The 26537-nt window shown below is 37.9% G+C and overlaps 1 protein-coding gene across 4 annotated transcripts in view; it reads left to right on the top strand.

Annotated features, from left to right (window-relative positions):
* The window catches only part of TRAPPC9 (trafficking protein particle complex 9), a 504673-nt gene that overhangs the window by 48811 nt on the left and 429325 nt on the right, over positions 1-26537 (top strand). For all 4 annotated transcript variants that reach the window (XM_030445091.1, XM_030445093.1, XM_030445094.1 and 1 more), the window contains 5 exons: positions 3134-3279; positions 4687-4772; positions 13299-13425; positions 15007-15139; positions 19805-19968. In XM_030445091.1, coding sequence (XP_030300951.1) covers positions 3134-3279; positions 4687-4772; positions 13299-13425; positions 15007-15139; positions 19805-19968 — 656 coding nt within the window. The remainder of the gene's footprint in view (positions 1-3133; positions 3280-4686; positions 4773-13298; positions 13426-15006; positions 15140-19804; positions 19969-26537) is intronic.

Below are 26537 nucleotides of genomic sequence, written 5' to 3'. Positions count from 1 at the left end.
TGAAAGTTTTATAAAAGCCATAATGGTAAAAATCCATAATCCAACATAATATTAGTTGTGTCTAAATATAAAACCTGTTCAGCTGGTTGGAAAATAGCCATGCTGCAGGCCTGTAGAGCTCTTTGAGCTCATGTTGATCATGTTAATTTTTGAGACATAAATTATAGATGTGTGGAGATAAGGTTTTGATCAATGTCGAATAACCTCAGCTTATGATCCATGTTAGAGCCCTCTAGAAACATACTTATTTACTGCTGATGATGAAGACTTCTATTTACTGCTGGTATTTCATGGTCTGCTAATTTTTAATCCATTTAATGGGCCGTGCTTATTTTGGATGCAGACTTCTTAATGAGAATACTGCTGAACTTTGAAATGCCACAGTGAAACTGGGACACAGTTGCACTGCTACCTTTTTCTCCCCCATACCTGTAAAGCAATAGAAGACTTTTGGCAAATTTTTTATGTTCCATTACTTGTGTTAACTAGTATTTAATACCTGGTTGTCCTTTCAGTAAGTTACTTTTTTATACTTCTCCTTTTTTTGTGTGTGTATCATGTTTTGAGTAGATGCTTGGTCTGTTATTGATGTGCTTTAAATATTACCATATTTTAATGTATTTTTTTTTAGCCTTTGAAATGTTGGGGATTTGGACATTTCAAATACTGTAGTGCACTCTGGAAATCACTTTGAATTTCTGTTTCTTTTGATGAAGCTTCAGAAATTAAAACCATGTTGGATTGGAAAGCATTTTATTATAGCATACTATGAATGAATCATCTAGTATTTTCTCAAATACAAAATAAAATAATTTAATATCTTTTTATTTCAATAGATGGACTATTCCCCTTTTCATAGCTTACCTGTGATAAAATTCATTTTCTTATTAATATGTTTAAAAGAAGATTTTTCTTCACTGATGTCTTTCAATTGTCCTTATACTTTTTTGATACATAAAATTTACTTGTTTTTTTTTTAATAATTACTTTCATTTTCCCTCTAAGCAAGTTTTAATTAGAAGGTTTTTAATTAACACAACACTTCCCAAATACAAGGATTTGATCTTCTGGGTAGCTGGTGAAATTATTTTGTGATTCTTAATTGTCACTTACTTGAATTCAGTCAGGCTGGGCCAGGGGCTAGGAAATGTACATCACTGATGCTTTTCACACAAAAAGCTTTTTTTCCTGTAACTTTAGCAAGTGAATGATTTTAGTTACATCTTGTAAATGATGCAGAAATGTTTCAGCATGTAAAATAATACTTGCTTTCCAAAGAGAAAACGCTTTGATTTAAAGTTGTTTCAGTGACCTTTCTGGCTGAGGATTCAGAACCATAGAATCATTTAGGTGTTGGAAAAGGTTGCTAAGATCATGGAGTGCAAACATACACATAACACTGACAATTCTACCACTAAACCATGTCCCTAAGTCCAACATCTACACCTCTTTGAAATACCTCCAGGGATGGGGACTCCACCACTACTCTGGTGTTACAATCCTGCTGACTGCACCAAATGTTACGGTCTGAAGTAACATTAAAATTTATTTTTGTTTTGGATACGCGAAACAAAGTCCAACCATAGAAAAGGTTGGGTGCAAGCACATTTTATTTGACAACTGACACAGGCAAAATATAGAGCCAGCAAAAGAGGGAGAGAGGAAAAGAAGATATCAGAGAAAGAGAGAGAGTACTCAGCCCTGGTGAGGCCACAGCTTGAGTCCTGTGTCCAGTTCTGGGCCCTTCAGTGCATGAAGGAGATTGAGGTCCTGGAGCAGGTCCAAAGGAGGGCAACCAGGCTGGTGAAGGGACTCGAGCACAAGTCCTGTGAGGAAGGGCTGAGGGAGCTGGGGGTGTTCAGGCTGGAGAAGAGGCGGCTCAGGGGAGACCTCATCACTCTCTACAACTCCCTGAAAGGAGGTTGGAGCCGGGGGGTGGTTGGTCTCTTTTCCCAGGCAACTCTCAGCAAGACAAGAGGGCAGGGTCTCAAGTTGTGCCAGGGGAGGTTTAGGTTGGATATTAGAAAGAATTTCTTTAGGGAGAGGGTGATCAGACATTGGAATGGGCTGCCCAGGGAAGTAGTGGATTCTCCGTGTCTGGGGATATTTCAAAAGAGACTGGATGTGGCACTCAGTGCCATGGGCTGGGAACTGCAGTGGTAGTGGATCAAGGGTTGGACTTGATGATCTCTGAGGTCCCTTCCAACCCAGCCAGTTCTATGATTCTATGAGAAAAAGTGGTAAGAAAATTGTAACAAAGAATGAGAGAGAGAAGTGGAGAAATAAAGGATAAAAAAATGGGAAGAGAGAGAGATTCTGAGATTCTTCCAGATGCCACTCCTCCTCTCTTCCAGCCACTTTAGCCAGGTACATAATCATGCCTCCAGGGGTATCTCAGCATTGAAGGTTCGCCCTCAGGAAAGGGGAGTAATCTCCACCCAGTCATCAGTTCTTATCTTCTTCCTGATGCCATCCTTGCTCTGCTTCAGCCCCCTGTTAGCCAGGTACTTCACAAGTAGAATCATAGAATCATAGAATTGGCTGGGTTGGAAGGGACCTCAGAGATCATCAAGTCCAACCCTTGATCCACTACTGCTGCAGTTCCCAGCCCATGGCACTGAGTGCCACATCCAGTCTCTTTTTAAATATCTCCAGACACGGAGAATCCACTACTTCCCTGGCAGCCCATTCCAATGTCTGATCACCTTCTCTGTAAAGAAATTCTTTCTAATATCTAAACTAGATATTTCTAATATCTAACCCCTGGCACAACTTAAGACCATGCCCTCTTGTCTTGTTGAAAGTTGTCTGGTGAAAGAGACCAGCCCCCCCCGTACAGGGGCAGAATCCCTTCCTTGGACCTGCTGGCCACACTGTTCCTGATCCAGGCCAGGATGCCATTGGCCTTCTTGGCCACCTGGGCACACTGCTGGCTCATGTTCAGCTTCCTGTCAATCCAGAACTAGGAGTCTTACAGGCTCTTAAAATGTTAAATATCCACTTTCACCAAATATCCACTAATTTATTGCTTGTACTTATGACCACTGTTCAGTTCTTACTTCCCATCATCACTGCCATTTATCAGTTCACTTTTTAACATGACCATCTAAAAACTTTTTTTTTTATTCAACAGATCTGTGAAGCTCTTGAACCTCCCGACGAGTCTCCGACCTCACAAGATGAAAAGTCTGCTTGGTCAGAACATGTCAACGAAAAGTCCCTTCATATATTCTCCAATTATTGCACACAGTCGTGGGGAAGAACGGAATAAGAAGATAGGTAAGAGTATCTTGAAGTATTTTCTGTTGTTTTGTTAAATTAGAAAATCTTTCCTGGTCAAGGAAAACAATCCTGAACCTTATACTCTTGCATTTGAAATAATCAGATTTTTATCCTGAAGGAGCTTTGTTCCCTGTGGGAGAGTTTCAGATTCAAAAGAGGAATAATAATATTTGTTTGTTTGTTTGTTTGTTTGCTTTTTCCCTACAGACAGTTTTTAATATCCTAGTAAAAAAGTGGTAATAATGTATATTAAAATTATTGACTAAGCTAGTAAAAGTTAATCCATGTAAGTTATAGATCATCTTATGGTCATGATTTATTTAAGAAATACAGTTAAACCACCTTTTGTTTATTTGGACTGCAAGTGCTCAGCTTGTAGGGAGTATCTTGTCACCTTCAGTTTTAAATGTGAACGTCAGGTACACATGGTTACCTTTGAGGAGTTTGGAAGGTAGAGACAATCTTGTGGGCTGAAAAGATAATGGAGTGCTGATGTGAAATAATCTTTCTGCATTGAACAGTGCTTCAGAACTTAATCTGCTGTTGAACTCACTTCCATAAAGTTCTTGCCTCCTTAAATTAAAAAAAAAAATAAATAATTTAACCTTGGTAGGGTGGAGTATCTCTAAATTTGAACCTTTGTCTCTTTTTGTGAGCTATAAACTGAAAGTACAGTTTATTACCTGACCTATTTTTCTTCATTTTCTCTCCTAATTATTTTCACAAGTTACTAAATGATTTGCACTATTGCTTAAACCTCCATTTTGTGAACCTCAGAAAAATCTGTATCTGTAGATCCTAGTTTCATCCCCTCCTCCCACAGCATCTCCCAAACTGCTTAATGTTCCCCCAAAAAATTAGTGGGAGAAAACTAAGGTTTCCAGCATCTTGCTGGTGAGCAGTTGTTTCCTTCTTAATTTACAGCAATGTTTTATTTTCTGTGTATCATCAGCTCTGTGAAGTTTTGTTTCCATTACCTAATTGCCTTCTCTTTGTGTTCTTTTGTTATCTGGTTGCATTTTATCTGAGTTTTAATTATTCAAGGCAATGTATACTCTGCACCTGGCTCCAAGTATGTAAGCATTTAAGTGTTTGGCATTAAGGATGTGTTTAAGTATGTCTTGACTTGATGTCTGAGTTAATTTTACCAATGTAATGTTGGCACACTGGGTCTCTGGAGCACTATTGCTGTGTTAATGAACACTTCTGGTCCATTATCCATTGTTTTGCCTGTGGTTAATATCTTGTGTCCCACCATGCACTTGAATGGGATTTGAGCTTTGAAGTTTATAGAGATCTAAATTTAGAACTTAAATACAGCAGTCTGACAGCTCAGCTGATGCTAATGTTTGTTACACTATGATCAGGTAACTCTTGCATTAATTCTGTAATCATTTCATGTAGATTTCCAGTGGGTCCAGGGAGATGTGTGTGAGGTTCAGTTGATGGTGTACAACCCTATGCCTTTTGAACTCCGAGTGGAAAACATGGTATGTATCTCCCTACAGCTTCCCTTTTCATTTTTTTTCTGAAAAATTTCCCAGTTGAAATTTCAGATAACATTATTGTCTAAATCAAATGCTTTAAAAAGAAACACACTGAAGATATTATAAACTGTTTAAGAGTACAGTGCTATCAGTATTCTCATATTTGTTGGTAGTGAGGGACTGAAATGGAAATCTCTGCCATTCAGGGTGATAAAATGCTTTACTGTTACTGACCCATAAATCAAATCCATACCTCTGTGCATTGAGCAGAACTCATGCTACATAATTTACACATTCTAGTTTTCATGTAGTATTTTTATCTCAAAACCTAATAATTAGTTTATACTTACTACTGTAATTTAAAAATTTGCATTTATCCTAGCTTTTCAAGTTCCTATTTTGACTACATTACAAACATCTGAGGAATTAAAATATTTCTGAGAAGCTTTGGCTTTTAATAGAAGCTTTAGCTTATATCTCCTGTTCCCAAGGACAGATTTTATGTGGAAACATGATAAGCTAAAATGATCAAGAGGGACCAAATAAAAGGCTTAACTACTAGAGAATCATTTAAGGTTAGAAGGATCAAGCTGAAGCCATGTACTGTTTCACTCAACTCTATGACATTAGTTTTGTGGACTGCTTGAAGTCCTGAAACAAAGTAAATTATTGGGTTTTGGTTTTGTTCCTCTGTGCCAACTAAGAGGATTTAAAAAAAAAAAAAAATTATCTCCATTTAAAAAGTTAGAAGTCCTTGAACTACAATCCAATTTAATCTCCACTTAGTCCTAATCCAGTGTTTTCCTTTATGTTAAATATCTTTACCTTTAATATTCTTTAAGGAATAAATCCTGTCCTTGTAGAGCCCATTGTTCTTCTTGGCTAAGTGAATCACTGTGTATTTGTTTGCATAGGATTTTTTTTTTTTTAATTGATCTACTGCAGTGGCTACTAAAACAATTTGACCTGAATTGGTGATAACAGACCAAGTACAGTATAGTGTTTTTCCATGGGGAATGAACATACTCAAAGATTGTGCTTTTAGTGTATTAAATTTACTCATGGAAGGTAACACACTGGTTTCTTCAGCAGCATTTTATCCAGCCCTCACAGAAATATTCCAAATTTTTGTGAGTGAATAGAGAAAGGAATTGTAAAGCTGTTGATGAGAAAGAACTCTATACAGGAATTATTTAAGAATATTTTGAATTTAAGAATAGTCTATTTTGTTTTGTGTAAGTAACAATGTAATTAAACTGAATTTGGTTAATTCCTCAATGAGGAAATTTCTTGTGAGTGCATTCATACACTTAAGAACACAGAATATAAATATTTGAAAATATGTGCACTTCATTCCCTGAGCAAATTAGTTGTAGTAGTGTGAGTACTTCCTTTTACTGTTACTGTGATAAAGTTATCATTAATACTGAATTTCAGTTTCACTGGGAAGCATAGGAGGCTTTGAGTTTGTATTGTTTGTATTGAGTTTGCAGGGATGCAAACTGAATACAAATAATTGAAGTGATTAACATAATTCTTTGGTCAGTGGTCCCTAAATAGAGTGTTTTGAGAAATCCTGCTGTGTGTTGATGTCACCTCAGTGGCAGAAATGAGTTGATTTTGCTTGGTTTGTCTGTGGTATCAAGTCTGTAGCCACCAAGTTGAGTCAAGTGATTTTTTTTCCCCTTGACTTGGCATCTGATAGACAATGTCATGGGAACCCAGGCTGGTTCTGAGCTCCTCTTACAACAGAAATATTGACATACTACTATCAGTCCAGCATTATTACCAAGATGACATGCAGGCTGGACCATGTGACAGATGAGGATGGCTTCAAAGAGCTGCATCTCTTCAGTTCACAGAGAAGAACAACAGTGGCATCATTTCCATTCCTGTGCTCAATCCCAGTGTGGGAATGTGCAGTGAAAATGGAGCCAAACTCTTCTGGGAGGTGCCCAGCATAAGGGTGAGGGTCAGTGAACATGTTGCACTAATGGAAAACTCTCCTAATAAAAAAGTCCCTTTTTCCAGTTGTGATGGTGATAACACTGGAATTGCCTTCCCATGGCTTCTCCCTCTTTAGAAATCTTCAGAACTTGAGTGTGTAGAGTAGGGAAAAAACCTAAACTACCATCAAAGTTGGTCCTGTTATAAGCAATGGGCTGGGAAAAAGGATCTCCTGCATTTCATTTCAGCCTAAATTGTTCTGATTTTCCAGTCTCCTCTGTCAGCTTTCTAGAATGTGGGAGTAATTACAACTTTATCACAGGAATGTTTTTATTTTAATAATTCAAAGTATTGTTTAATATTTTAAAATGTTTTGGTTTATTATTAACATGCACTCAATGTCTGCAGTCTCCATGCCCCCTTGATGTCTCATTTCTCATAGTGTATCACATTCAGTCATACTTTTTAGTCTCATGGAATCATTTTCATAGCAAGAGTACCCTTTTCTGTCATTTAGTGGCAGTTTGATCTTGTTTGTCCCACAACTTTTTTCCTTCTGAGTCAGTGTCTTACCTTTGCAATATGACTTCTGGTTCAAGCTTGTTTCCAATGACTGTCACTCCTTCTTTGAGTTTTTCATTGCTTTATTCCCTTTGTTCTTTACCCTTTTCATGGTTCACCATTCATCAAAGTGTAACTGTCCTGAAAGCTAGAGTGTTATTCTTTTTTTTTTTTATAGTTTTCCTTTTTCCTCATCTTTTAGTTTTATGATCTGTTGTTCTGTTAGTTTACTCTTTCATGCTAAGTGAGTGCTGGAAGCATCATTCCCAACTTTTATGGTGAGACTTTTCCTAATGTGTCTTCCTGGTTGTTCTGGCTGCAAGTTGTGCTGGTGATGATGGTTGCAATGTGTTGAGCACCAGTTGTTGAGGGGAATGATTCAGCATTGAAAGGCTTCTCTGGCTTTCTTCACTATTTGAAGTATTCATGCTAAGTACATGTGGCTTCACTGAAGTGTTTCTTTTTAAGTAAAAGAAATTGAATTTCTACACTTGAGACTATGAAGACAAGACTTGGATCAGTGTTGCTCAGATAAGCCCTGTGCTGTCTGAAAAGTTGATATTCTGGCTGTTTTGTTTTATTGTTCTCAAAAGTTCTTTGCCCATCTTTGTCGTTTTTACTGTTAATTCCCTGGAATGTGTAGTTATGATTTGAGACTCTAGATACCATTCTCTCTAGATACTATTCTGTCTTTTTCAAGTTTTTATTTTGTCCATTTCACTAGAAGGCACCTCTATTGACAGGTGCAATAGTGTTTGTAAAATAACAATGTTTAATGATGGTATATGGAATGATTAAGTCCAACAACTGTGTATTTCAGTCAATAAAGTCAGGTAAGAGAGATCATAGGGGTGATCAGATGCAGTGCTTTAATAACACTTAAGAGGTACCTTAAATCAACAAGCTGAGACACAAAAAGGAGCTTCGACTGCAATGGATCAGACAAAATATTTTTCTTATCCTGGTGGTGAAGCCCAGATCTGCAGGAGATGTGATGTTCTGCTGTAAATAAGGGAATAGACCACTTTTTCTCCCAGGAATACTGATTTCTGTACAGGCTTGTTCAGTTATGTGGATGATACCTTGCATCTCTTGCTGTTACAAAGCTGTTTTTCTCTCCAGGAAAAAAATGGTCTTCAGATTTCAGGCATTCAGAAAGCCACAGGAATTCTGGGAAATCTCTGACAGATTTATTTTGTACTTTGGGCCAAATGTTTAAAGCAATAAATCATTGTACACTTGAGTGAGAGCTACTATTAAAATGAAATGCATGTGAAGATGCAGTGTGACGTCCCCATAGATGTTACCTACTTCTTTCTCTTTGTTTCACAAGTTCCATTTTAAAGGCCAAAAAATGGCCAAAAACCAGCTGAGAAATTTGGAGACAATGTTATTTCTTGAGTAAAAGCATTTCTTCTGCACTTACTGTGGAAAATGTAACTGTGGTTCTAAGAAGTTCTAAGAAGAAGAATACTGTGCAGTATTTACACAGTAGGGTAAATTGCATTGGATACCATTGAGAAACTAAAAAATACTTCCCCAAAACATGAGGTAATGTAGTTTATAGTATTAAAAGCTCATTATTAAAAAAAAAAAAAAGTCTTTATTGTATAGGTCCTCTATACAAACTCTGTTTGAAGTTTGTATTTATTTGAAGACAATTGGAGTATGGTATTTTGATTAATGATGGTATAAAAATAGGTGTTTTGGTAAACTTTAAAACTTGTCTCTTAGCCAAGAGAAAAAACCAAACAACTTTACTCTTACCCAACCTTGATGTTTAAAAGTATAATTTTGATAAATCCATAACTTAAGATCTTTCAAATTGTTTCCCTGTGTTGCTCTTTAGTGACTTAGTATCTTAGCACTGCTTCTGCCATCCTGAGAGAATATTTACTTATTGATAGATGACATTTAATTGAAGCTGTTTTGGGGAAGAATGTACACAAAAAAGGTGAAGGGGAAGAAGGATAAAAGGGCTCATGTTTGGTGTTTTCTAGATCTGTCTAGAATCTTACTACAAATAGTAAGGAAAATTTCCTTTTAAATAAATATTTGACAGTTTTTGTGGAGAGTATTTGATAACATTGTATAAAGTTTGTGCAGCATGAAGACTAACTTTAATGGCAGTGTTACTTTAAAAGAAGAGTAATTGCATTTTAGGGTTTGTAAGTAAAGCTTAAAAAACCCAGTTACATACTTCGTGTTAACTCCATCCCCAAATGTTGCCACTTACATACAACTGCTTTTGTTTCTCTAAAACTAAATTGATGTTTGACATGACTGATAAATATGCTATGATAATAACATGCGTATATTCACTCCCAATTTAAATTGTTTTATAAGAATACAAGGAAATGTAAAATTGATTTTTTTGTGTATGTGATTGTTACTCAGTTCCCTTGAGGGCACTTTGGACACAGGTTAACTTCTCCTATAAGGTCAGAAAGAGCAATGATTACTAAGTAGTATCACTTGAAAGAAGGTATAAGACTCAAAAGAGAAGGAATCTATCAGTTATTTCCTTTTATTTTTTGTTGTGAGTTATGAGTTGATAAAGGGTATGACAGTACTTCAGCCTTGATTTGATTGTCACTGTTAATATAAAATTTTTAGGCACCAGAGGGCAATGTTGGGCAAATATTGCTGAATTCTGCTATCCAGCAAAGAGCAATACTGAAAATGTTCAGATATTCTAGGTTTGTTGTTGTCTTTTAAAACTTCTTTGTGTGGGTTAAGTCTGAAGGATAAGTATCTTGAGTTCAGTTTATGTCTGGAACTCTGGAAGCAAGCTGAGCTTTATGTTGTTGTGTTGTTCTGTGGTTTGTTGGTTTTGTTATTTTTTCTGTTTCAATGAGTTTTTTACATTTTCTTAATATCTTTACTTTTAAAAAACTCAAAGTTTTACTGAATAGTAAAACTGTCATAGTCAGAGAAATGAATGCTGTATTCTCTTTCCTGTGATAATACTCTTGAGTCTCTTTTATTTCTAGTCCAGGCATAGTATGTGCTTAGTGCAGGTGTTTTGGCATTTCCATTGCATTTTTTCTGTATAAAAGCTCCTGGTTTTCATGGGTTTTGTTGTTAAAGAAGAGACTGAGAATTTATTCTTAAGGGATTATAAGAGAAATACCTTGTGCTGAGTACCTGGTTTGCTTTAGCAGTTATCTGTGATCCATATGCCAGGTTTGATATCAGCATGACCCAAGGGTGTAATTTTGATATAATTAACTTTAGGGATTAGGGAGCAGTGTAAGCATTTTTTTTCCCTTTCTACTGTCATTAAATAGTTTTACTAGTAGTGATTGCTTTTACTGGTAAGTCTTCCCTCTTTTCCAAAAGCATGTGCTTTGGTGATTGTCCTCTGGATGCATTTGTGTGCCTTTTTTTCTATTACTGTCCATTTACCTTGAGTTTAGTCTGGATTTTGTTTGTTGTAATAATGGTTCTTGCTCAGTTTAAATCCTTTAGTGAGGAAGATTCTTTTTCTGACAGCTGGGTTGTGGTCTTTGCCCTTCCTGATTCTTGACCATTAGTCTTTATAATATTACCACTGGTTTGTTTAATTTTTCTCAGTTCATTTTTCCTATTTTCCCCCCCACAACTGTGATCTTTAGTTTTTTCAGGATTGTTTGGCTTTGATTCATTCCAAGCCTTAATTACCTGCAATGAGGGAACTCATTGGTGTCATTTGGCACTTCTCAGGTGAATGGCAGCCTCCTCTATATGTGCACTCGTGGCTCCTTTAGATGCATTTTTCTGCATTGTGCTGGCTTTTCACTCCCTCTTGAGGTTATTTTTTGACTTTACAGGACCCTGAAAGTCTTTCAGAGAATATCTTCCCATTCATCCCCTCAATCCAGCTGGATGGGGAGTATGTCTGATGGCTGAGATGGGGGACTAATTGATATTTAATAAGAGAATTCTACTGGAGTGCTAAATGGGTCAGTGAGGGGAATTAGAGTGGTTCCCCCTGTCTGGTCTCTTGCAGAGTGTGAAGAAGACTTGAGACTAAACCAGTATTAAAGTGTGAATGCCCATTCCATTTCTGGAGGGTGAATCCTACTGGAAGGATTCATTCTAAGTCACATGAAATCCATGGTGTTGCATCAGAGCTAAAATTGTTTTGCATTGTCTCCTTACTGCAATAATGATTTTGATCTCTGTGTTAAAAAATACTGCAAGGAAATATCACCAAGAGAGCAAACAAGAGCTGCTTAAGCTCCACCTCCATAAACTTAACCTATTTGAAAAGCAGTGACCAAGCTTGCATTTATGCAGTGGAAATAAAAAAAGTGCCAGTGTTCTTTTAGACTGGGTGATGAATGTATGGGAAGACAGAATTAGTTTTTACTTTTTTTGTTGTTGTTGATTGCTTCTGACAGCTGAAGTTTCCATATGAAACTGGGGGAAAACAAGAATCCAATAGAAATGAGGGTTTGACACAGTATTTTCTTATAACTCAAGTGAAATGATGAAATTGAATTTTGTGCAATATCAGAGTTTTCTAACGTATCATTTCATAAAGCAGGAGAAGCTTTGATTGAATTAGCTGCTGCCTCTACAGTGTCAAGTCTACAAAGAAGCAACTGCTGGAACAAAGGATTTTTTTCAGCTCTTGGATGCATTATAGTTGTCTTGATGACTTAGGAGAAAAGATATCAGAAACCTGACAAACCTGTTCAGTTTGCTTTCTTAAGCTTCTGGTATTTTTAGGAGTTTGTTGTTAAAAGTCTTACGTGCAAAGCAAATCAAGCCATTAAAACCTAATATGCATGACAGGTCAAGTTTCTGTCATTGCCTGGGTAATCTGCTGGTGCCATTTGCATTTTTTTAAGTACTTGTTACAGGAATATCAATTTTCTTTAATTTCTAATTGAGAATGAGAAATAGAAGAGGGCTAGACTGCCTTTTATGGCTGACATGAGCATTAAAGGTGTACCACTCAAACACCAGTTGAATTAAAAACTAAGCAAACACAGATGTTTCCAAAGGAAAGCAGTGCTGGTGTTCTGACCTTGTGCATATAACGTTGTTGTTTCTTAAACTGCTTGTTCAGCCTTCAATCTCTTTTTCATTTTCTGTGGCTCCACGCATGAGCATCTGTCTTAAAAAAAAAAAAAAGTATCTACCTCCTTCCTAGAGTTTTGAGTTCCTGTGAAACCTCCTCATGGAGCTGAAGTTTAATGTAGTTTTACTTGCTTGCATTAATTAATGGAGATATTTGTATGACATCATTATAAAAAAAAAAGCTGCTGGTAACTTAGACTTATGTTCTTTACAACCTTACACTTCTTACTTGTACCAGTACATTGTGTGTAAGCATCTTAATTCATTAACCAAGTTTTTAAAAAAACAACCAGCCTACTCTACTAAAGACAGTAATGCTGTGTTTAAAACCTTAAGTATTTGTTATGCTTTATTTCTTATTTTGTCCCCTGCTTTAAGTTTAGGATGCTAAGAGATTTATCTGACATACACTAAGGAAGAAAACCATATAATAAAGTACTTGGCTTGCTATAGAGGATCAGCTTGGCAAAGTGAATGCCTTATTCCAGTCCACTGAGGTGTTTGGGTTGGATAGCAAAGCTAGGCTTGCATTAATATCTTTAAAAAAAAAAACTAAATTCTCCCAAAACTGCATTTTCTGTCCAGAACTGCAATTAAAGCTAAGCAAGAACCATTATTAATGTTTAAGTTCCACTGTCAAAAATATAAGCAAACACCATAAGGAAGGTCAGAGGTACAAGAAGTGTAGGTACAAAATGGCATCATGCCCATCATATCACTCAATGTTTTTACTCTGCTTGGGTTTCAGTGTTTATTATTTTTCATATATATTTCCCACCTCAGATCCTGAAACAGATTCCACTCTTGACTACAAACCTTGCCATAGTATGAGCAAATTGAAATAATTCATAAGACTTGGGGTGATGCACTACAAGGGATTAAAACTTAAGTATCTATTATAAAAATGTAAAAGTATGTAATAAATAGATTTATATATAATTGCTTTTTCAGGGTCTTTTGACAACAGGAGTAGAATTCGAATCTCTTCCTGCAGCTCTCTCTCTACCTGCAGAATCTGGTCTCTACCCAGTAACTCTTGTTGGTGTTCCTCAAACCACTGGGCAGATCACAGTCAATGGTAAGGGATCTCTTTGGTCATTCTCTTCCTAGCAAAACAACTCTGTGTTTTACATCTCTCTGAAGAGTTTATGACACATTTTATGTTGATGTACTTTATATATTTGCCCGTCTGAATTTTCCTCGGTATGGAAAAGGAAAAGGAAAATGAAAAAAGGAATCTCTTTGCTGTAAGACTGCAGAAGAAACAGAGCCTGAAAAATGTCTCAATTTTAACTGTTAATGGACACATATTTACAATATTTCACTTTTGAGAGCAAAAGGATAATGATCTCAAGCTCCCCCTTATTAACCCTATCATTTGGAAAGCTTTTGAGGATTACTTAAGTTTTTCATGAGAATGTAGAAGATAATCTTGTGGTTTGGTTTTCTTAATTAATAGCATTAATGTAAGATTACAGAAACTTCTGCAGATTGTTTGTGTAGAAACAATTTGGCCAACTGTGTAGTCTGTTGCAGTCAAGATAACATTTCATTAATGAGCCTAAATAGAACTGTGTTTGTAGTAAGTACAGAGATTTAAAGGGTTTGTGTAGAAGACAAGCAGATCAGTCTCCTAGAAAAGGAAATGTATGTGAAGATGATAGATTCAACAAATGGAAGAACTGGATAGTTTCACTACACACAGTTTCAGGTACATGTTCCTGGAATACTGAATTAGAGGAAAAAAAACATTTTAATAAAGGTAACACCAAAAGAAGAAAGGCCTTGAGTTGGAAGAAGCTGTTCAAAAAAGTGCTTTTCTGGCTGCTCATAATTCCTAATTTAATTTATTTTTTTTTTTTTTAAATTTTCCAGAAAGCATTTCAGTAAATGCAGAAAAGCATCAAAGCATTCAGAACATTTGTGCTGAAGTTGTCCACTTTTAGTTTCACATGCTAAAAATATACTGGAAGCAGAGGAGTAGATTTATATATTTGGAATCTTTGTGTAAATGTATCACATTTTACTTCAGATATAGCATGTATATACTGCCTGATGAGGAATGCTGTGGAGATATTTTTGTTCTAAAATGAACTTTTGGAGAATAAGCTGTGGTCTTTTACAGCACGTGTCTGTGTGTGCAAGCTTATATAATTTTTCTAATTTATTTCCTTTAGGATTCTTTTTCCTTATCTTTTGCATACAGTTGGGATTCTTTCTTAAGAATTTTTTGAGGAAAAAGGGAACTGTTGACATATTTTGAAGGGTAACAATTTTTTTATGCACCAGTGGATTGGGTGATGTATAAAATGGTAGTTTCTATATTTTGACTGATACTGATCATGTAAAAGATTCTAGAGAACTTACCATAATACATGGTAAATTCACAGTCTTTTTTATCTATTTATTTTATGTGCCACAGATAAAGAGATGTACATGTGTATTGTTTGCTTGTTGTCATGTAGCTATTAATTTTAATATTTAGGGAATTTGAAAACCTTTTATGTATGTTGTGTTCTAAGAAGATTGCCCTGTGAAGAAGGTGGTGGCTTCTATAGCAGAAATATTGGAAAGATCTGAATAGCAATCATAGTACTTTAATAACTCTCAGAAAGATGAAAGATGCACAACATAATGAGGTTTTTTTCCTGCAAATCAGGTTACCATACATCAGTTTTTGGAGTCTTCAGTGATTGCCTTCTGGACAACCTGCCAGGAGTGAAGACCAATGGCTGTACTGTTGAAGTCATTCCAGCTTTGCCAAGGGTGCAGATCAGTACCTCCCTTCCAAGGTGAGAAACAAAATTAAATTCTGGTTTTATTTGGTCATATTTAAATGTTAGTCACATGTGGAATAAAAACTCCTTCCTGTGAGTATATAATCAGTGTTCAGTAAAACAAGACAAACTACATCTGTGCTATTTATTTCAGAAATCTGAGTTTTTTTGTTCTACTGCTTGAAACCCTGGAATTTCATAGAAATCTTACCAGCATTTAATGTTGGGCTCTGTTCATGAGAGAGTCTTTTCCTGACAAAGCACATTAGTTTTTATTGCTGATTGTCTTTGGAACCTTCTACTGGAGCTGAGCTGACTTTTAATAATTTTTCACCAAATTTATTTATTTTTTTTAAGCATTCTTGATAATCTTGATACCATATGACTTTCCTTATTTCTTTACAGGGGAAACTGCTGGTATGTAGGAAAAGGTTTGTGTGAAAGGTTAACTAATACATAGCTGGTTTTAATTTCTCCAACAGTTTATTGAGCTAATAGTAATTTTGGTGTGATAGTCATGTAAGCAAGAATAATTCTGTGCCTTTCTAGGCATGCCATAGTATCTTATTAGAACTGTGAAAATTTTTAAAATATATCTGTGTTGCAGAAGGTCAATTTAATAAGTTTGATTAAGCAGAAGCTAGTTAGAGAATCAGAGGATCACTTAGGTTGGAAGAAACCCATAAGGTAGAGTCCAACCATGAACCTAACACTGCCAAGTTGACCACTAAATCATGTACCTAAGCACCTCTAGAGATGGTGACTCCACCACTTCCCTGGGCAGCCTGTTCCAGTGCCTGAAAAGCCTTTCAGTAAAGAATTTTTTCCTAATATCCATTCTAAACCTCCCTTGGCACAACTTGAGGCCATTTCCTCTTATCCTGTGACTTGTTATGTGGGAGAAGAAACTCAACCTCCTTTCAGGTAGTTGTAGAGAGGAAAAGGACCCAGTTGGAGAACCTGAGCACTGAGGTTGTCAGACCTCAAACAATTGGTCTCGACCCATTGATCCAGGCTCTCCAGATCCCTCTGGAAAGCTCCAGATCTGCTTGAGCTTTCCTACCCTCATCAGATCAGCACTCCTACTCAGCTTGGTGTCATCTGCAAACTTGCTGAGGGTGCAGCCATAAAACTTGCTGTGAGTTGAGAATGACTTTATTGGTGTTTGTCATTGTGTTTGTCATGACATGTATTTATATATATATGTTTGTGACTAAATTTCTCTTGTATAGTATATAAAAATATACTACTGAGTAAAACAATCCTAATGGAAAACCTGATAAAGTAGGAAAATTGAGGGAAGAAAAGGACAAATTTATAAATAAAATTGGAGATGACTTCTCCAGACTTCTCCAGTCATCTCCAGATGACTGGAAAAATATCAGTCACTTCCACAGGACACTTGAGGTTGCATGCCAGTGTGTCAGATGCTGCAGGTTGCTTTCTTGATGAGTATTCCTAATATCCCGAAATACTGTTATGCTTAAAATCATGTTTATAGGCAAAGAGGAAACACACTTTATGCAGAAAACCAAGAATTTCCTACTTGTGTCTAAATGATTCCTGTATTAGACTGTTATTAGTCCAGATGCAATTATTACCGAAGAAAGAAAAAAGAGCAGAAAATGCTCTGTGCAGAAGAATTGCTCTTTGTAATACACTTAAAATTGCTAATACACACACTTCAGATTTCCTACCTGTTCTCCTGATGTTCTTCTCACCCTCCCACTTCTCCTCCTGGGTCCTGTGATTGGCCTTTTCAGGCTGGTGGTACAGCAAATTCTCAGCATCTGGAGGCATTCACCGAGAGGAATACGATGTTGATGGACTGGGGGGTTTTTTCACTCTAGAAAACATTCAAAGCCATTTTTGTTTGCTGATACATTTTTACAGCTTGTTTTTTCTTCAATAAACCTTGCATCCAAATTTCATGTTTTTTGTGTGTGTTGGATCCTTGTTTTGTTACCCCTGAAAGCTTTTGTCTTAGCTTCATACCTGCATTTCTGAGGCTGTTACTGAACTGTGAGGTCTCCAGTGCTCAGTGTGTGCCCCATCTCTTACCAGCCCAGCCCAGTACTATTCTTTGCTGCATCCTTTATCTCCAGTTCACAGTGCCTCTGCTGTTATACCAGACCTTTGTTTCTCTACACTGTCACTGTGCTAGTCATAAGTTTCTCCTTCTACCTGGAACAGTCACTCCTTACTACTATCTATATGAGACTATATGCCAAGGTAACAAATAAATAACAGAAAGAAATTATGTGTAGCAGACAGGTCAGAAGAATTACTGCTACAGTAAGTCAAACTGAAGTTGCAGGCAAGTCAGGACAAATTCAGAGCATGCACTGAATCAGAGATTGGTTTCTGCTGCCAGTGACCTTAAAGATCACCTACTCTAACCCTATTGCCATAGGCAGAAGCATCTTTCACCAGATCAGCTTGCTCAAAGCCCCATCCAATCTGGCCTTGAAGACTTCCAGTGCTGGGGCATCCACAGCTCTTTGGAAAACGTGCTCCATTATCTCACCCCCCGCATCATAAAAAAAAATTCTTCCTTTTATCCAATCTAAACCAACCCTTTTTCAGTTTATAACTGTTACCCCCTGTCCTGTCACTACAGGCCTTGTTAAAAACAGTCTTCCTCTTTCTTATAAGCTCACTTTAAATATCAAAAGGCTGCATAAAGTCTCCATAGAGCTTTCTCCAGCTTTTTTTATAGGAGAGGTGTTCCAGCTCTCTGATCATTTACATGGCCTTCCTCTGGACCTGCTCTAACAGGTCCGTGTCCTTCTTATGCTGAGGACTCCAGAGCTGGATGCAGTTCTCCAGGTGTGGGGTCTCAACAGAGAAAGAATCCCCTCCCTTGACCTCACGGCCATGCTTTTTTTTGTAGTCCAGGATCTAGTTGGCTTTCTTGCTGCAAATGCACATTGCTGCCTCATGTATGATTTTTCATCTACCATATCCCCATGACAAGCTTCAGTCCTTAGGTCTTTCAAGTTCAGAGCAAAGCTGGTGACTCTACAGTACTGACACAAGAATTGAGGTGTTTTTTTAATTTAAGAAGCTGTATTGCAGTCAAGAATATGAAGGCTGAATCAGCTTCAGCTCATGTTTCAGATCTACATTTTTACAGTACTATCCCTTCTTTTCCTGTCACTCCAAATGCCTGAAATTCAGAGTGCTGCAATTGTAATGAGGCCTGACATTAATTTTAAATTATAAAAAAAAATAAATCTGTGTTTTAAGTACTTGTTGCATTCTGATGAATTCTGAGTGACTAAAATCTGCTCCTGTTTTGTGGAGAGCTTCTTATCTTGTACTAAGGAAAGGTGATAGAAAGGAGGGGTAGCAGTAATACTGCCAAAAGAAGTTACTGAATCTGGGTTTAGCAACATGTTTCTTGGTAATTAATCTCAGTAGCTTTTGCCCTTGCATCCTTGATCCCTTCTGAACACATAGCATCACCATGAAAAATACAGTCAGAAATCAAACCTCTGCCCATCTGGTGTGTTCTGCAATCCTCCTTCCCTCCTTTCTGTTCTAAAGAGTTCATTTATATTCAATATTTCACCTTTCATGTAGTGAATTTTTTTCAGGATCCCTTCCCATGAGGTTTATGCTGTCCACTAAAACTGCATTGTCTCAGGTCCTGTGTTACTTCTTCCTAGTAAAGGTCAAGGTTAGTGCTCAGTTCTCCTTTATCCATGATGTTTTGTCATAGGTCTGGGCATATCTGCCACTACAGGAACTGACTGGTGTGACATATTTCTTACTTTCAAATGAAGCACTTGGTAGTCATTTACATAAATTCTCATATTTGTGAAACTTTAGATATCCATGCATTTTCTCAAGCACCTGTAACAATTTTTATTTCATCTCTAAGTTATTTTTACAATGTATTGCTTTGCAAAGTATGCCTTAACTTTAAATTACTGTTTATGATCCCTTGAGAAAACTGTTTCTGGGTGAACAGTGCTGCTTAGCTGTCATTAAAGGTGTTTCTTTCTTCATCTGCATATATTGTATATTGGTGGAGTTTGGGAATGCCTCAAAGTGTAAGGTAATGTATCATTTCTTCTGAGTACAAAGATTTCAGTTCTTCTGAGGTTTCATTTACCAGTTAACTTCTTGCTCATTTTTAATTTTTATTGGATTGATCAGAGTGCAGAATGGGCTTGAGGATATTGCAGAGGACTCTCACCCTGGTTTCTCCTACGCACCACTCACTCCCCTTATTTCCCTTAATTATATTTTTTATTTTTTTTTTTTTTTTATATTCAGTTCTTGGTAATCATGGGTACCCAACCTTAGTGTTCAACTCCTTGGTAGATCAGATACTACTTTTTTCTATTTTCCTCATTCTAATGACCTCCTCTTGCTTTTGTTCTCTTTTCACCTCCTTAGTTTATTTACAATTTTTTACCAGCTTTCACAGTTTTTTACGTTTTATATTGTTTAAACTCCTACTTGTCTTGTGCATAAAATACTAATATATGCCCTCAATGGTGATTAAATATTACCCTGGCTAAAATGGGAATGGAAAATGGTGTCTAATATCTTCAGGTTTGCAGATCAGTAATTTCTGAGTCTTCAAAGAGTAGTTAAGAGTATATAGTGACTCGGATAGGATTTTAAGATCATTATCGTAATACTTTGGTTGTTTGTCACGTTTTGTAGGTCTGCTCATACACTTCAGCCTTCCTCAGGAGATGAAATCTCCACTAGTGTATCTGTTCAGCTTTATAATGGAGAGACCCAACAGCTTATCATTAAGTTAGAAAATATTGGAACAGAACCATTGGAGAAACTGGAGGTCACAGCAAAAACAGTCAACACTAAGGGTATGTATGCTGATTTATATTTAGAAATAGTAATGATCACTTTTTTTCCTGTTAAAAGAGGAGCTAGTTTTGTTATTCTTACGTAGAAAGAAAACGAAAGAAATTTTAGAACCATTGGCATGTTGAAAGAATCAACTGTGTTTTGGATTTCATCTGGATGTCATCTTAGTTACCAGGAAAAAAAATCCTGAGGCAATAACTAGGAAAAAGCAAGAATCTTGGGTCTAAATTATTTTCTCCTTATGTCTAAATAAACTGATTAGTTAATTAAATAAATTACCATCAGCAGTAATTTTGTCCTACTTGAGGGAGTGAAACTGAATAAGCCTATTTACAACTCACTCAGGGAGCAATAAGAAAAAAATGGGATAAAACCTCTAAAAACCAAAACAATAAATAAAATAAGCTATTGTGAGTTAAAAGAATAATTGAAAGTATGGAAGAAAGACAATGCATCTCTTGCTTCCAGTTATTTCTCTAAAAATACTCTGTACTATTAACAAGTATCCTGATAGGTGAATTTTGCTTCTGTTTTGTGCTGTGTTTTCTCATTTTTTTATTTGTCCTTTGAGGCATCGTTATGAAAATTATATTAACAAAAGAACTACAGGTGGCAAGTAAGATACACTTACAATAAAATAGTTTATTTTATTGCAGGTTTTATTTTGTCAGTGCCAGAATATTAAAATGCAATATGATAGCTCCTGATTTTTGTTGATTTCAGTTTTTGAGCTTGTGAGGTTGGTTTTTTTTTCAGGAGTATCCTTCTCTCTGCAGCCTGAGAGAACAGGAGTTGCCAGTCATCTAAGAACAGATTTTCTGTCTGAGACTTGTAACCAAGAACAATTTTAGAAGCTGAAACCTATGATGACTTTCTGTTAGTTCAGTAATTCCTGTATGGTCCTACTGTACCATACTGCTGTGTGTATGTGATGGAAAGAACAAATACAGCATGTTTATTAAATGGTGAAATTTATACACTGAAATATATTAAATGGTGGAAATATGGGCCTCTGAATCAGATGTTAATTAGACTCTTAGCAAATAACATTACCCAGTTAACTGGCTTAGCATTTTTGAAAAAGAGACCTGTCAATTCTGAAACAATTGTCTCAGTTACAACTTTGGTTAAAAACAATGGGGAAAAAGGAGGAAAATTAAAACACTCAGCTGTCAGTTCACTAAACCTTGAATTTTACTTCATCTTTCATTTTCTATCTCTATGGAAAATATCTATAGTGAAGTCTGGTTGTGTATTTTACAGTCTTTTGTATGTTAAGCATGGTAATAATTGTTTTTATTCCAGAAAGGAAAATATCTGATGAATAATTTGCAAATATACATACCCCCAAAAATGTGACTATTAAATCAGCATTTTGGAAAAACAGAAATGAGATTTGAGTTTGGAGAGGCTATGAATTATATTTGTTTCGAGAGTATGAGAACCATGCAGTCGGGATAAGTAGGAGTATGCTTGGGCAGGGACTCCTGGAAATCACAGAATTATTGAGGCTGGGAAAGACCTCTGAGCTCATCAAGTCCAGCCTGTGACCCAACACTACCACACTGGCTACACCATGGCACTAAGTGCCACATCCAACCTTTCCTTCAACACCTTCAGGGATGGTGACTCCACCATGTCCCTGGGCAGTCCATTCCAATGCCCTGAGCACTCTCTCCATGGGGAATTGCTTCCTGATATCCAACCCAAACCTCCCCTGGCACAGCTTCAGGCCATTCCCTCTTCTCCTGTCTCTTGCTGCCTGGGAGAAAAGTACAGTTCTCATCTGACTACAACATCAGGGAGCTGTAGAGAGTGATAAGGTCCCCCCTGAGTCTCCTCTTCTCCAGGTTAAACAAGCAAAGCTCCCTCAGCTTCTCCTTGTAAGACTTTCCCCCTACTCCCTTCCCCAGCCTCATTGCTTTCCTCTGGACCCATTCCAGCACCTCAGTGTCCTTCTTGAAGTGATGGTCCCAGAACTGGACACAGTACTTGATGATTTAGATAAGGGGATGAGTCCACAATTAGCAAATTCACAGATGACACCAAGTTGGTGGGTAGTGTGGATGAACTGGAAGGCAGGAGGGCTCTGCAAAGGGACCTGGACAGACTGGAGAGTTGGGCTGATTCCAATGGGATGAGGTTCAACAAGGCCAAGTGCCGGGTCCTGCACTTTGGCCACAACAACCCCATGGGGAGCTCCAGGCTGGGCACAGAGTGGCTGAGAGCAGCCAGGCAGAGAGGGATCTGGGAGTCTGGATTGACAGGAAGCTGAACATGAGCCAGCAGTGTGCCCAGGTGGCCAAGAAGGCCAATGGCATCCTGGCCTGGATCAGGAACAGTGTGGCCAGCAGGTCCAGGGAAGGGATTCTGTCCCTGTGCTCAGCCCTGGTGAGGCCACAGCTTGAGTCCTGTGTCCAGTTCTGGGCCCCTCAGTTCAGGAAGGAGATTGAGGTCCTGGAGCAGGTCCAGAGAAGAGCAAGGAGGCTGTGAAGGGATCCAGCACAAGTCCTGTGAGGAGAGGCTGAGGGAGCTGGGGGTGTTGAGGCTGGAGAAGAGGAGGCTCAGGGGAGACCTCATCACTCTCTACAACTCCCTGAAAGGAGGTTGGAGCCAGGGGGGGGTTGGTCTCTTTTCCCAGGCAACTCTCAGCAAGACAAGAGGGCACAGTCTCAAGTTGTGCCAGGGGAGATTTAGGTTGGATATTAGAAAGAATTTCTTTATCGAGAGGGTGATCAGCCATTGGAATGGGCTGCCCAGGGAAGTAGTGGATTCTCCGTGTCTGGAGATATTTCAAAAGAGACTGGATGTGGCACTCAGTGCCATGGTCTGGGAACCACGGTGGCAGTGGATCAAGGGTTGGACTTGATGATCTCTGAGGTCCCTTCCAACCTGGCTGATTCTGTGTGATTCTGTGTACTCAAGGTGAGGCCTCACCAGTTCTTAATACAAGGGGAGAATTACATCCCTAGTCTTGCTGGCCACACTGTTCCTGAGAATTGTCTCATCCAGTCTTTTGAAAGCTTGTTGATTGGGTTATCCAGAGCCCTGTCAAGCGCAGTCTTCAGTTTCTTACATTGTCTCAAATACAGTCCTGTCTGTAGTACTGCTTGCTTGAGTTGAACCATGTCATTGGAGTAAAATAAATGCTTAAATATACAAAAGTAGGACTTTTTACATGACCATGTGTTATGAGTACAATGCAGAGCACTAGCAAAAGAACTAATGGTTCACATTAAGCAGGTAGTAATTATGTTATTTCAAATGGGATTGCATGTAGGTGTTGCAAGGGTGGGGCCTTTCCCTCTTGGATGGATTCTCTTCTACTTTAGTCCATTTAGTGGACTCACAGTATAGTGCAACATGCAGTATGGGATTCTGGTGGCCAATGCAGAACTAAAGCTTTGTAACACCAGCAGCTGAGTTTGGTCATTGATACTATCTGCATGGAAATAATTTGGATACAGCACCAAACCATCTCTAACAGCAACCTAGACTTTTAACTTGGTATCACATAGCAACTTGAGAGCATATACAGACACTTATGAACTATCTGTAGTGCATTATAAAGTTATCTCTCAGATGTTCTTGAGTATTCCTCAGCTGAAATGTACCTGTGATTTGAACTGCTCAAGGTCTCCTTGAAGGCTGTTTGGCCTCTTCATCTGCCATGACCACAGCTTGCCTGTCAACTTGGAAACCTGTGAGAAGTTGTTCTCTAATTTTAGCCAAATTCAAAGAGCTTTCAATCATCCTTGGTTTCACCTGATTTGCTTTGGTTCTTTTAGTCTTGGCTGTTGCTCATAAATCTTTTGCAGCTGCTGCATACAGTCAGTGCCTGTCTGACCTCTATTTCCTTGCCTTCTGTTTCTAAGGCCACAGCTTTTAGCACAAAGATGAATGCTGTAAATGGCAACCATTCTCATTTTGTTTTGTTCAATTTAGTGCATGGAATTAGCTGTTGCAGTGCAATGACCTGACCTCTCCTTTATTTTAGCCTTAGTTCCTTTTCTTGAGGAAAAAGTTTTGGCATTGTTTTCAATGGTGCCTTATTAATGAGAACCTCTGGAGATCAGGCTTTCAAACTAACCTTCCCTTGCCTCCTCACTTCTCTTTCTTTCAGGTGCAGCATTTTTAGCTTTTCCACTCTGGCTCTCAGATAAATGAGCAGGAACTGTGGCTCACCCTGTGCACTTGGTTAAGGACAGGAGAGTTTCTGAGCCCTTTAGCAGCATTATGGGACAGATCCTGAGGCAAACGAGACAAAGGGACTTGTCATGCTGCCCCAGTAAATGTGTCTGTCATGGCTTTTAATGTCTCATTGCACCACTCTTTCTACCAGGCTGTGGCATCTCTAGGTTGGACATCACATGCATACTGTCAAGGTCAACTCTATGTCACTTCATATTGTCCCTCACCACCTCAGATGGTTTAATTCTTTTTTTTTAGAACTATGACATGTGAAAAGGGGAAGCCCTTCCGTGCTTTGTCTCCAGTCAGCTCTTGTTAGAGGCTTGTTATGTCTGAGTTAGTGGGTGCACTGTTGTAAAAGCTTTGAGTGAGAACTCAGCTTTTTGATTCACTCAGGGGCAAATGTGACACTGATGTCACCTGAAGAACTGAGGAGAGCATACCAGGTGTCCTCACCAGGCTCACAGGTTTTTAGGCTGTTGTAGTGAGCACCAGCTGCATGCACAGATGGATTTGGATGGACAACCTCACTGATCTTTCTTAGAAGTGACTGACCTCTAGAATTTAGAGAAGAACAGAGAAACAAATTCAGCTGTCTAGCAGTAGTCTTCTCATGGTATTTGAAGACATCTCCATATCATCTCAGCTGTTTATCTGTGCCAGACCATAGAGGAATAATCTAGTCTGAAGTCTAGGTAACAATGGGTGGATATCCTGGAGTAGATCTATTTACCTTTTTTTCCAACCAAAACCATAAAGTCTTTCAGGCTGGAGTTAGGTTATGTTTCATAAGGAGTTGTGAAGGCAGGAAGGCTTTTCTCCTGATAGTTCAAATGTCCTCGTGAAGGTAGGACTTGGAGCCTCCTACTGCAACAGATTACTCCTACTTAATGAAAATACATTTTGGAATTTCTTCATTAAGCTGAAGACGATTTCAAGTGCTTGGGATGTGTCATCATTCTTTGCTTCACTGAGGAAAAAACATCCCTTTTTGTTATGTTTTACTTACCTGGTAAAGGTTGTGGAGATTACTGTAGACCTTAAGCTACTTCTTTTGTTGAAAGTGGAAGACAGAAGAGTGGTATGGTTACAGCTAAATCATTAGATGAGGTGACTTTAAGGAAGCAATTATTAGGAGGAAGTTTTTATTCTTACCTCAACTTTGTACTTATAAACAAGTCTATAATATTGACTTGATGTGGAAAGACACAAGACAACACTTTCTGTGAGAAAACTATCTCAAGCAAACCAGTTATTATTTATGTGGAAGCTAATGGAAAAATACTCACTTTATTTCTTTTCCTAGATGCTGTTGTTTCAGTTTGGACTGGAATTTTAGTTACATTAAAAGAAATTTTCTTAATTCTAGATAGTAGCTGTTGAGGCAGTCTTCCCACCCTGTTTTCTCACACATAGGTCTTAGATGATGGTTTGGGAAGAGCTCTGGACCAGCTATAGAACTAACTTGCTCTTAAGTAGAGTAGGCTGGTATGAAGTAGAGATGAACTGTGTGACTTGCAGTGGTCCCCATGTTATGCAAAGCAGTGCTGAAACAGTGTTTAAATGAGCCTTCAGAAGTTCTTCAGTATACTTAACAGATGGTATGCATTGCTATAATAAATAAATATGTTTTCAAGGTTCTGCCCATGAAACCATTATGTTTATTTTATGTATCAATAGATTTTTCTGCAGTGTTTACCATTGTATATTTTTTGCAAATATCAGTGATATTATGGATCTGGTGGGATGATCCCAGCCAGGACTGAAGCTCCCACCCAGCTCATTCCCCCAGCAGGGTACAGAGGAGAATCAAAAGGCCAAAAGTAGCCTAGGTAAAGATAGTGATGGTTTAATAAGCAAAGAAAAAAGGAAGAGAAAACCAAACCAAAATTTTAATGGCATTTTATAGCATGGAATATCCCTCTGGTCAGTCTTGCTCAGCAGTGCTGGTTGTGTTGCCTTTCCTAGCTCCTTGTCACTGCTGGGCTACTCCCTGCCAGGGCAGAGTGGGAAAAGAGCCTTTCTGTCATGCAACAGGCAGAATGCTGGTGCCTTATCAGCACTTCTGTAGTTATAAACCCAAAAGAGCATCACTTAGGTTGCCATAAACACAATTAGCTCTTTCCTGTACAGTGGGTTAGAACTGAAGAACTGGGAGATTGATTTCCACACCCTGTTCCTCCTCCCCTGACGATACTGTCCTTAAATGAATTTAGTTTTTGGCATACTTCAAAGTTTGAAATAACACATCACACATCACACACCATGAGGGACTTCATCCTTTGGTCCTCATTATTTCAAGATGGATTTTTTTAATGTTACTACAGTAATGAGGAGGCTTAGTAACTGGATAAAGTATCTCCATGTATTGATGAAC

Source organism: Calypte anna, chromosome 2 (assembly GCF_003957555.1).
Source record: "Calypte anna isolate BGI_N300 chromosome 2, bCalAnn1_v1.p, whole genome shotgun sequence".
Lineage (NCBI taxonomy): Eukaryota > Metazoa > Chordata > Aves > Apodiformes > Trochilidae > Calypte > Calypte anna.
The sequence above is the reverse complement of the archived record's forward strand: the minus strand, read 5'-3'. Positions and strand labels throughout refer to the sequence as shown.